Source organism: Epinephelus moara, chromosome 24 (genome assembly GCF_006386435.1).
Source record: "Epinephelus moara isolate mb chromosome 24, YSFRI_EMoa_1.0, whole genome shotgun sequence".
NCBI classification, from domain to species: Eukaryota; Metazoa; Chordata; class Actinopteri; order Perciformes; family Serranidae; genus Epinephelus; species Epinephelus moara.
Genome location: NC_065529.1, coordinates 2,206,270 through 2,219,068, shown reverse-complemented (window position 1 = coordinate 2,219,068; position 12,799 = coordinate 2,206,270). Strand labels below are relative to the sequence as shown.

General features: G+C 42.5%; 1 protein-coding gene across 3 annotated transcripts in view; it reads right to left on the bottom strand.

The window, feature by feature from the left end:
* The window catches only part of LOC126386423 (IQ motif and SEC7 domain-containing protein 1-like), a 240,635-nt gene that overhangs the window by 62,817 nt on the left and 165,019 nt on the right, over window positions 1–12,799 (bottom strand). For all 3 annotated transcript variants that reach the window (XM_050038773.1, XM_050038774.1, XM_050038772.1), the window contains exons 2-5: window positions 10,119–10,398; window positions 3,674–4,932; window positions 2,875–3,036; window positions 469–591 (exon numbers count right to left, since the gene is read on the bottom strand). In XM_050038773.1, coding sequence (XP_049894730.1) covers window positions 469–591; window positions 2,875–3,036; window positions 3,674–4,932; window positions 10,119–10,398 — 1,824 coding nt within the window. The remainder of the gene's footprint in view (window positions 1–468; window positions 592–2,874; window positions 3,037–3,673; window positions 4,933–10,118; window positions 10,399–12,799) is intronic.

Sequence of the window (12,799 nt, the reverse complement as noted above, 5' to 3'; positions counted from 1 at the left end):
CCTCCAGCCACGGTTATCACTGGCGAGGAGACATAAAAAGACAGTGGCACCAAAAATAATGATTTTTTTTTAGAGCTCCCCCTAAATTTCTCAAATGAGGCTTTCTGAGAGTTCATGGCTCTTTCAAGGGAGCTGAGCTCCTCAGAGCTCCACTGTATTGCATATTGGTCTTAGAGGGTAATGGTGTTTAAACATGTGACATGGTGCAAAGCTAGCTTGTGCTATCTGTTATTCATACATGCTGTGTCGGTGGTAAATACTTGTCATAGTAATGACGCGGGTAATAAGCATCCTGTCACATAATCCTCAGTTGCTCTAAGTTGATGTAAGAACCTATTTACTAAAATGTCACTTTATTCCTCCTTGCTGTGGGAAAGCTTCATGACTCAAGGTGATTATGTTCATGATCCAACTATCACTGATTTAAGAAATGGCACCACGTCATGTATTGTGTCCCCAGTTTCTCACCTGTAGGCCTCTATTAGCCGCTCCACCTTCTGTGCTTCTCCCTGCACTCTGATATGTGCCTGGAATTTCCTGAGCGCTTCGTCCAGCTCCATACCTGAGAAGTCCATTTCATCCACCACGCAGCTGGGACAAAAAACACACATTTCACGGTAAGTGGGAAGATCAGTTTGAATATCTTGATTGTTTAAGAAAAGTGTATAGAATTCAGTAATGTATAACTGCCTTTACAACCATCAGCTGCAGCTATAGACTGCTACAGTTCCTTGTTAATTTTCACATTCAATATGAAAGATGGCTGCTGCTGTTAGGTAAAAATCTCCAAAATCTATACTTTTACCAAAAACAGCCTTGTTTCAGCTCAAATACAGAATTCTTTGTGAATGTCCTCAGCCTGTAACTCTTTTTTCTTTATTTCCATCCTTTTTTGGAAAATAAAAATTCCTAAATGTAAAAATGTCCCTTCTTTAACTTTTGACATTAGAGCACATTTTACCGAACCTAATCTTACAGAAATGACCACAACCTTTTAACGCCACATTATGTGGTGGTGACATGTAATGTGATGAAGTTACGTTGCAGTTGCAATTAGAAACACATGGTTACTGTTGTGAGATGGTAGCAGCTTCATTTCGGCAGTTTAGGCACCAAAACTACTTTAGAAAAAGATCATAGTATTTTTGTTACGTACAGGACAGAAGTCGTAATGTGTATCTATGTAAGTGTGTAAAGAAAGTAAAGCACACAAGTATATAAAGATAAAATAAGTCAACGCCGACTTTTGGTTTCATATGTGACATAAACAGCGGTCTCCTGGGTAAAAGTCCTGTATTTGTTTGTCCCATCTTACCCCGACCTATGTGTAATTTTTAGGGCTGACCAGAATGTTTTGAAGCTCTGCAGCCTCAGTCCTCTCTGGTCTGAAGCCATCTTTGATTGAGCCATCTTGTAGTTCTCTGTTGTCAGCCATTTTGTTTTGTAGGCCAGACAGCCTTTGTTTCTCACTCACACACACACACACACACACACACACACACACACACACACACACACACACACACACACCTCTCTCTCTCTGTCTCTCTCTGTCCGTCTGTCTGTCTGTCTGTCTGTCTGTCTCAGTCCGTCCGTACTGCTAACACATTTACTTTACTTATAGCAGCATTATACATTTTTACAACAAGCTCAACATCACATACACATTTGACATGTTATCTCAGTATTATAGCGAAAGAGTTAGTAAATAGTTGCCCATTTACCCAACAAGTAGACAAAAAGCAATATTAGCATTTAGTTGGAGTCTCTGGCAACAGGATATATGTAAGTCAAATATTTACTCTCCCTGTTGCTCTGATTTGGTATCCATGAGAAAAATATCAGGCTGTTTAGTTGCTAAATGCTCCATTCATTTCATCTTTGTCTGTCTGGAGTTTGGTTTTGGACAAGAATTGTACATTGTATCAGATATTTTTAGCCAGAAACAGCTACCTGCTGCTGAAATTGATTTTCATGAGAGCAGTTAAGAGTGAACTAAAACAACAACAGTGATTACAACCAAGAACAATGATCTTAAAAATACTAAAAAGCGTCATAGAGCAGACGATAATTGCAGAGCTGGGTGATATTTTTTGTCAGTTTGTCACCACAAGTGACCCTTTCAAAGTACACATCCTCATTTGCCCCACAGTTCATTTCAAAATACTGATTAGTGCAGCTATAATGCAGGACTTACCTACAATGGATCATTTTCTTTTGTGATATGGACATTTTTACTTAAATAAAGAACCTGAGAACTTCTTCTTCTATGCTGAAGTGAGGATTGTGGCTTAGTTCTCCAGAGCCCTGATACCTTGACACTTGCATGTCAGGATTTCTAGACATTTCCTCAAGGAGCACTTGAGATATGCCTGTCAAACTGACACTGACAGACCTTTCTTGGCCTTATCCTGCACTAAATCTCAGTGGGCTCTGATAAAGCTGGTGCACTTCAAATGTGTTTCAGTTAAGTCTGTCCAATCTAGAGCATAAAGTAGAAAGTGAATTTGAAAATCACTGCTGACAAAAACAAGATCTTTATGACTTCCCTTCCTCATTAAAAGGAGTGAAGAATGTACAATAAAGGGAGTCTGTATATTTATCTGAGCATCACAGCAACGTCCTGAGTGGATTCTATCTCTGTTTATTTCCTGTATGTAACTTGAGTCATTATGTAGTATTCAGAAATTCCAAACTCCATCTAGGAAAGAGTGTGGATTGCGAATTGGCAGCCTTATTTGCAACTAAGTGATGATGTATGTTAATGTTCCTGGGAGGAAGATAAAACTGTTTTAGAGAACTTTAGGGTTGAGACAAAATGATCCATCTCCACATATCAAAGGGTGCAAAGACATAACTCGCTGAGTAACTCACTCGAGGACATCTCGGTTGAATTGTTTCTGTCTGTTACCCAGGAACTCGCCAATCATCTGCCTACTCAAACCTTTCCTCTGGAGCAGGAAGTGAGCCACACCCACTGGAGTGTCTGGAACAAAGTTTCGCTCTATCAGATACTGGATGCCTTTTTCTGGTTTCCTTTAGACATAGGATAGGGTAGAGACAGACAGACAGGCAGAGAGAGACAAAACGGGAATGAGTGAGGACACAATCCAAATCTGTGATTATCCCACTGCACTTCTGCCACTGGCCAAATGTGTGTCAGATGAGGGACAGGATTTAGGGAGGCAGGGAGGGAGGTGGTGGGACAGGGTGAGGGCCGAGAATGGGGAGGAAGGAGCTACTTTTCTCTGCAGTGGTGATCACAAATGATTAAAAGGAATTTAATGGCCAGCTCTGGAAGAAGCCAAATCCACGATCATTTATGATTAAATGGAATCACAGAGGCTCAGATGAGACACTGTGTGAAGTGGAGCAAAATGAGTCCCAAGCTTGTTTGCACCTCAAGTAGAACTGATAGATAGTTGTTTTTCCATCCACATTTACTGTGCATAACAGTTTCATGTTGGGCTCTGTAACAAAAAACATTCCCTAAAACATTACTAGTGGACTGCAGCTATTTGCATGAGCTCATCTGTCCCTCATTGGCTATGTAATGTGTGACTGTGTAATTCTGAGGCTAAAAGGTACAGGCATGTACAAACAGTGTATCAGATTATGTCTGGCTCTGTGTTAGCAGTTTGTTAATGGATCTCGTGTAGTAGAGTGTACATACTTGTTGAAGAGGTTTAGGCCAATGCGGTAGTGCCTCTTGCGGATGATGTCATTACTGAAGGCAGGTGAGTCCCAGCTGTTGCGAGTCTCTTTGTGGTACGTCTGCTTGCTAAGTGTCTGCTCCCTCAGGCTGTCCCTAGATGAGGACTCAGAGCTGCAGTTGATGGTGTCGTTGGAGTTGGATGTGCTGTTGATGCTGTCGTTGTCACCATCAGAGAAATCTGACTCTGACTTGCTCTGCCGGTTTGCGGTGCCATTGATGGCCAGGTGGGCCTCCAATTGTCGTGGCCGATGGCGAGTGGCATCCTCTCCGGAAGGCCCTCGAGGCGGCAGGCTGTGGCTGATGTGTTTGGGGCTGCTCTGCTGGTTGCTGAGGCTCCGCTCATAGGCGTTCTGTCTCTTCAAAGAGCTGCGGTCAGAACGATCACTCAACTCCACCGAGCTGTCGCTTGGAGGCTCAATGGTCAGTAAGGGTAGGTGATCTACCCGCAAGCGCTGCTCTTGGCACTCCAGAGATGGTGTACTGCGGCAGCTGGTGTCTGTGTCCCCTTTCTCATCCTTATGAGCCAATGACCAGTAGTCCTGGGAGGAATTGAGGGAATGCTGACGGAAGTCCGATTCTGTGCTGGAGGGCCGGTCCACAGATTGAGACAGGGGCAGTGGCGGTGACAGTTCCTCTTCATCAATGTACAGGGTAACATCGCTGTAAGATGCCGTCATCTCATCCAGTTTGCGGTGTTCTGAAGTGCTGTGGGAGGGTTTCACCTGACAGCCGACCTCTCTGTCCATATCCTGGTGGCCTCTACCCGGCTCCAACTGGTTGTCATCACCATGTAGACTACGACAGTTTAGAGCATCATCTATGGACTCAGCTAGAGATTTGACCTGCCTGGAGAACGCATCTTCTAGTTCTGTGATAGCATCTGTGAAGTCGCTCTGTGTCGTGGGGGTCTTGGCCTGCACCCCCATCTCCCCACCATGCTCTGACTTTACCAGTGCACCAATTTTAGTGCCATCATCTGTTAGGGAGACCTGCTTTCCTTCGAAGTAGGAGCTGTGGACTTTTTCAGGTCCTTCGAAGGAAAACTGCATTCTCATATTGGATAGGACAATCCGTCTGGACATACGGTTCTCAGACATAGAACTTCTAAGACGCTCAAAGTTTTTGTTCATCTGGTACTGGCGGAAGGCTGTTTGGATGGTGCGGGCTGCATGCCGAGTTATGAAACGCCCACCATATTTACGCTCTAGCATCTCCACCTGCGGGTAGAGCGGGAAAGTTTATGTCATATATACAGCTAAGAAACAAGTGGGAGCAGTCTACATTTTCCCTTAAATGCATCCTTATGGAAATCAAACCTTGAAAATGTTCTCTGTAATGGGACAACTGGTGATAGTGATCCCAAGTGAAAACAGGGATGATGAATACGTAGTATCCTGAAAGATGCTGCATACTTCACCCAGAATCTTTTTAGTTTCAAACAAAAGAGGATGTTCATTCCGGAGTCCATTTCCATGTTGGAAACCCAAGGTCCACTTAGATTCTCCAGAACTATCAACCACATCTGACATTCTTCATTAGCACATAGAGTTTGCTAAGTTGTCATGGAGATGGCTTGGTTAGTTTATCATGTTACCTTAGTATGGAACTTTGATCACATGATGCTTAGGTCATGTGATGATGACAGATAAAGAGAAAAGTTAGTTAACGGCAGTGATAATTTTGACATTTAAGATTTGCTTTTAGTCTTAAGATGAAAATGCTTGTTAGTTTTAGTCACATTTAGTCATTTTTTTAATCCTTCATGGTTTTGGTCTAGTTTTAGTTTATGAAAATTCAAAACGTTTGAGTTAATGAAAAATCATAACATTTTAGTCAACTTTCAGTCATTATGTTTTCAATGTTTTTAATTGTTAAACTAATCCAGTTAGGCTAATTCTAATACAAAATATCAGCTAATGTATCAGAAATTAGAATCAAGGTGACAGGTTGTATAAAAATTTCATTTAGACAGTTTTTTCTACAACTACAAATAATTTCTACACACTTAAAAACTGTCATTTCTCCAGCATTGTTTGACAGGTTTAAAGGGTGATTTATGAGCACACACGTACTGATCATGATTTGTAAAGCTCAACATCTCTCTATTTATTTTCTCAAAAACTTTGACACCACAAACAACTAATCTGAGACAACTAGGATTTGTGTCCAGGTTCAGTGTACACTCTGTCTTATCGGCCTCACTGTTAAGAAGCAGAAAAATAACTTTAAGCCTGAACTCTTTCTTAATCTGCTACATGTCAGTCTGGAGGTTTAAATTCATGTCCTCTCACGGAGTTGGTGATTAAAACTAAACTTTCATCTCTGTCATACAAAACTGATCTGAATTCAGACTGTTTACTTACAGCACAGCCACACTCACAGATAACTGAGCCTCCTACCTGCCTGTCAAACAGCATCAAACCATAAACCTTCTCCAGTCTGGACTGAGACCAGTGATGCTTGCTCTGCTGCCATTCAGCGAAACATCCTGGCACAGACTACTTACTAGAGTTTACCAGCCTGTCGCTCATGCAGCATTTGAAGATGATTACAAACACGGTTGCTCTCGGCTTTCAGTGTCTGATAGTCTACCACTAACATTTTTGTCACGTCTTATCAATGAAGACGAAACACAGATTTCGTCTTAGTTGAACTTGTCATCGTCTTGGAAAAAAGTTTTTTTTTAGTTTTCGTCAACAAATTAAGACTGGTTAATGGACCTTGATTTAAGATTATTTTCTCAAGCCTATAGAGGATAAGTGTCTGTGACACAAAATAGTTTTGTTTGGTGTATCACTTAAAATAACTCTCCATCTGGAACATATACTCTGGAACAAATGCTGTTTTAAACTGGCTACAAAAGAAATATTGCCTTGGAAACATGTATTAGACAGAATGAGGCTGTCTTATCTGCTTTTGCCATACCTTCAACACTCAAGAAGAGTGGTAATGACATTTAAAAATGGTTTGAATTTAGGGTTCATTAGACTCGAATAGACCCTTGGGGAAGATGGATAATGTTGAGTTGTGATAGAAATGCAGTTTGACCGATAAATGGTAATGGCCCAAATAATGATGAGAAATTTGAGCTGGTTATGACTTATTAAAAAAAGATGCACTAAAATACGATGTGTTTGCAGTGTTTAAATATCTCTTAAAAGATGGATGAAAATTACCATACTTGTAAGGACTCAGTCAGGTGTACGTTCTATAGTGAACATTAAACTAAAATCACTGAGAAAGACATCATTAAACTAAAGCGATATTCCTATTCATTCAAATAAACACAAGAAGTTTGTGCTCTTGTGTTTATTTGAATGAATAATTGAGCAGTGTCCAGGGCTGTTTTCCATTAGCTCTTCTCTCAGCCCTGTGCCTTTTACACACTGACCCAGTTTTTAGTGGAGTAGAATGACACTAATCATGTTTCCGTTTACCATGTGAGGGTCGGGAGGCCAGTGGACTCAAACTTGCCACAAGGGACATGGACCATGACAGTGAGTCTCACTGCACAAGGCTACAACTTTCATTGCTTAACAAGAGGACCAGTGTCCTTCCCACACAGGCAGCCACAAGGCCAAATCAGACTATTATTATATGACTTTTATTTGACCACCACGAGGAACTTCAGCCTCATAATACCTTGAAATACCATAGGGTTACCACAGTCATGGAAAACCTGGAAAAATCATGTAATTACACAATCTCTTGGAACTGGTAAAAATCATTGAAAGTTTTGGAAAACTCGTGGAATTTTGTTGTTTGTAATTTAATCAGCTAGTTATTAACTTTGTCTGCTGTTTGGGTTAGCAGCTAAAAACAGCTGTCTTTGCAAATAAAGGTTGATGAGAGTGTTGAGACTGAACCAAAACAGTACAGTTTTGGGCTGGAAAACCAAAACAATGAGCTAAAAGACACTAAAATGCTTTGCAGTGTTGAAAGAAACTGCAGAGTTTTATGGGTTTTTTACTACAAGCTTATATGTAGTAATTAGTCCCATTGTTAACCTGTAGGGCTCTAGTTTTGCAGACTGGGCGAGGCGGGGGCGCAGCGCACCTGCGCTTCGCCAACTGGGTGTGGCCAGGTGGATTTTGCAAGTTTGGCACACCGTGCGCTGGCGCAGCTACTCCTCTTCCCACCTACGTTCCTCCTACCTGCGCAAGTCGGAAAGAGGGAGGAGAGAAGGCGTGGAGTGGGTTTTACACACATCACACCAATCAAATGAGCCCCTCTCCTTGCCCTTAAATGTGCCGCGCGAAGGCGTATTAAGAGTTTACTCAATTCGCCATGGCAGAAGAGAGCAGCAGCGTCAGACGGCCAAACTTCTCCCAGGAGGAAACTGATGTTTTAGTCCAGGAGGTCCAAGCTCGCAGTGTCCGAATATACGGAACTGCGAGCAGACCTCCACGGGCTGATGATGCAAAGGTAGCCTGGGAGGAGGTCACCACAATTGTAAATCAATGTTGCGTTTCTCTCGTGCGCGCGCGCTCTCTCTTTCTCTCTCGCAGTCTCACTCTGTTTCTTTTCTTTTGACTTTTCTAAGATGACAGATGCTGAATATATACTCCCTATCTGATGCTGTGGCTGTTTGTGGTTGGCTGAGAGGGATGTGAACTCATTAGTTTGCAGCTGTGTTAATCAAATCAGGTTGGGTTTCCATTACGCGTGCCAAACGTGCCAAACGGTGCCAATCCCCTTTGATCTGACATCAGATGTGACGGGACAGTCGATATAGAGATACATTTATGTGCTGATTGCAGATAGTTGCATTGAATAGTGTTTTTTTGGGTATTTATTGCATCGTTAATGTGCCTGATATTCTGGAAACCTGCCTGTGAGGTTTTGGTGACGTGTGCGCACTGTCCGCTGGTCAGCCAAACTTCGGCTTTGTTGCTCCGCCTGCGCTGACAGTAGACGTGGTTTCAGCTGGCGAGCTTTTAGCGCACCTTCGGCGAAGCCTTTTGGCACGAAACTGTCACTGCGCCAAGCTGGATCTGTCGACCCCTCCCCCTGCTGCGCCGCCACACCCATCTCAGTACACCTCGGTCTGCCAAACTACCAAACTGAGCGCGCCTCGGGTTGCGCTGCTTGAAACTAGCTCTGCGCGAGGTTCGCCACCCTGCGCCACCCTGCACTGCGCCAGGAAACTAGAGCCCGTAGTGTAACTTTAATGATTTCAAGCAAATAAAAGAAAACTAAAAGTATCACCCTGTGGTTGTATGCTTCCGTGCAAGCTGCACCTACAGGTTACATCCATGTCTGTGAAAACATGAATGCTTCACACACATCTTTCCCCCGACAGCACAGATTTATACAATCAGCACATTTTCAAGATTAGTGTCATTAATTCAGTATCTAAGTAAGAGTCTCCCCTTCTGTTCATGAGATATGATGTTGAATAATGACCAGAAAAGTGTTTTATGCAGAACATTATGATGTCACAGTGAAGTTGGCCTTTGACCTTTTGGATATAAAATAAAGTAATATGTTATAAATGTCATCACTTCATTTTATTCTTTAAGACATTTGCTTGAAATTCTGTGGTAATCAGTGTATGAGTTATGGACAAAAACACAGTGTGTGAGGTCACAGTGACCTTTGACCTTCAACCACAAAATTCTAATCTGTTCACTCTTGACTACAAGTGTTTTTTTGTGCCAAATTCTAGGAAATACCTTCAAGACCTTCTTGAGATATCTTGTTTACCAGAATGAGACTAAGATCACAGTAACCTTGACCTATGACTACCAAAGTCTAATAACTTCATCCTTGACTCAAAGCGGACATTTGTGCTAAATTTAAAAACAAACAAAAAAAATGTATTGGTGTTCTTGAGATATCGGGTTCACAAGAGTCATATAGACAAGACAGACAACATCACACTGACCTTGCGGACATTTTTGCTAAATTTGTGGAAATTCCCCTTAAGGTCCTCTTGAGATATTGTGTTCAAGAGAAAGAGACTTACACGAGATCACAGTGGCCTTGCCTCTGACCTATGACTACTAAAGTCAGTTCATCATTGAGTCCAAGTGGACATTTGTGCCAATTTTAAAGAAATTCCCTCAGTTCCAGTTCTCAAGATATTTGCGGTCACGAGAGTGGGATGGATGGAAAGACAGACAACCTGAAAACATAATGCCTCCAGCCACAGCTTGCTGGTGTGGATGCATAGAAATCCAAACCAAAATTATTCTGAATTGAAGGTAAAATTTTGATTTTGGGTTCTGTCTGATAGAAAAATAAATTTATTTTCATTATTTTAAATGTGACTTAACATACATTGTCTATATTATGATACATATCTCATGTTGTTATTAATATTGTGATAATTTCAAATATACCAGCCAGCCCCGTATTTGGTATTTATGTATGGAAGCTGTCTTTGTGTACCCCCCCTAACCTGCTTGTCCTGAAGGTCTGACGAGAGCTCATAGCTCTCTGACAATGAGCGGGAGCGCTTGATGGCCTCCTCCTCTGCCTGCTTGCGCAGGATGGACTGGGAATGCTGAAGCTTGGGTCGGCGGGGCCACAGGTGACTGGGCAGCAAGATTTGTCCGCAGAGCTGGCTGTCCAGGTGATCGGGGCCAAGCCCCCTGCTGTGGGTCACTGGGATGCAACCGTAGCCGCTGCTGGAGTCCACAGAGGCACCCACCTGGCTACCTGGAGCATCACCTTCCACACTGTAGTATGCAGAGAAACACTGGGTTAGTTTGCTGAGTCATTTTATTGAGGGCCTGCACTGCTTTTTATTTTCAGAAAGAAGCACATGACAGATAGAAGAGGTGAATTTTGATACTTCTGGCAGGGTATAAATATGAATAAGAGAGTTTATAGCCAGCAGTCTGACTGCTGCCTGTCATCTTTAGACATTCCCTTTACAATGCAGAAAACTGTACCACTGTGTCTTAATGAGATGAAATTAAAGGATAACTTAGGTATTTTTCAACCTGGGCCGTATTTCCCCATGTGTATGTGTGCATATGCCTACTGTGCATAGGTACAACCAGTGTTGCCAGATCTCGCGAGACAAATAAGCAACCAGACCTGTGAAAACAAGCCCAAAACAAGCGACTTTTTCTATGGAGCTCCCCTAGGTTCCGGGGAGAGAAAAATAAACTGTGTGCACGGTTTTACCATCCGTGGGGACGGATTTTAAACTGTGGGTACAGATTGTCAATATACATCCATGTGGACAGATTGGTAAACTGTGCACAGTTTTGCAAAACTGTACCCACGGTACACAGTTTATTTATTTTTCTCCCCCCTGAGCTTCAGGACAATGACCACAAGAGGGAGTTAAACCACCTTTTAACATTATTTAACATTAGAAAACAGATGGGTAATCAAATATAGACTGATGTACCAAGTACATTATATACACAGTAAACCTCTGATAATTAAAATTTGCACACACAAATAAATATCATCCTGAATTCACAATTTTTTTATTTATTATTGCTTTTTATGCACTCATCTTCTGAAGTTTTCCTAACCAGAAAAAAAAAAGATTGCCCTGCTCTGCCTCTGATTGGCTAGTACTCGTTGCCATCAGGGTCAGAGCCAATTAGAAGCAGGATGTGGGTGGGAAAAAAAGCTGTTTCCTGTGTGTATGGGGAAAGGGGAGGGACAGAGGGAACAGGCAAGACAAACTATCCTACGTTTAAATAACATATCGAAAATATCTGCTTGACAACTTATTATGGAGCTGGGAACAAGCCCAAATAAGCAACTACGCTTTAGAAACAAGCCCAAAAAAAACGCGACCCACGACTACCAATATTTGTAAGCGACTTTACAGAAAAACAAGCCCAAAGTCGCTTATAATAAGCGGACTTGGCAACACTGGGTACAACTCGTTCTAAAATTGGTTAAGTATTGATGGAGGCGGATGCAGCCGGCAGCCGCGAAACGAGCTAAAACGTTAACGGGGGCAAATGCGTCCCATATAAGTTTGCGCATTAAAAGTGTTTTTTTTTTCGCCACTGACCGGTTCAGATCGCCAGTGCTATCTCTGTAGATAGCATACTAAGCGTTTCCCTGACCCTTCACCTCCTCCCGGCTGTGACGTCATCTCGCGAGAGCTTTGCTTGTTGCTGGAAGAAAACACAGGAGCCATGCTGAGCGCCACTCAGAGTGGCGCTGGTTGTCCCGGAGTACAGTTGAGAGTTTTACTGCATCGATTGAAAACAATGGTTCGTGTTTGTGCTTATTCGAATTGCAAGAACAGGATGTCGCGCAACACTACAGCTTTCACAGGCTGCCTTTGTCGGACGGCGAGATGCTGAAGTTGTGGCTAGTTGTGCTACAAATGGATGCTAACACTCCTGTCCAGACACTGCTCACTTCTCCCAAGATGACTACTGCCAGCCGAAGAAGAGAAGACATCCAATCCCAAAACACCTCTTCCTCAAGAAAACGGCTGTCCCACGAGTAGAGAGAGCTACAGACACAGTGGAGGTAATGTTATATAAACAATGTTCGAAACGCTTAGTATGCTATTTACCAGAGATGGGGACTCGAGTCATTGTGACTTGGACTCGAGTCGCTGTTTTGATGACTTGTGACTTGACTTGACAAAAAATAAAAGACTTGAGACTTGACTCGGACTTGGAAGTTAAAGACTCTGGACTTGACTTGACTTGAGACACGATGACTTGAATGACTTGAGTGTTCATCACGTTCATCATGTTTTCGGTTAGAATATAAAATTAATAATTGAATTTAAAAAATAATGTCGATTACCCGGTAGGAGCGCAGGCTGAGAATGGCGTTGTCATGATTGGATCACTACCCTGTCAATCAGTCATGCCCTCTCTACGTACCTGACGTGTTTATTGGAGAAACAGGCCCTCTTATATCAGATAGGCATCAACAGCGGGAGGGGTACCGAGAGTCATCGTCTTCGGCTTTCGGAATTACCATTATTACGACAAAAGACGAACAGCACAGGTGGAACTTGTTTTTTAATTTATTTGCTAACATTAACCCCAGAAAACGTGAGCGAACATTCCGACCAGTTCATCACAAGACCGGCTGTACGTTTTATGAACGAGCAACACAGGGTTAAATGAGCTAAATGGG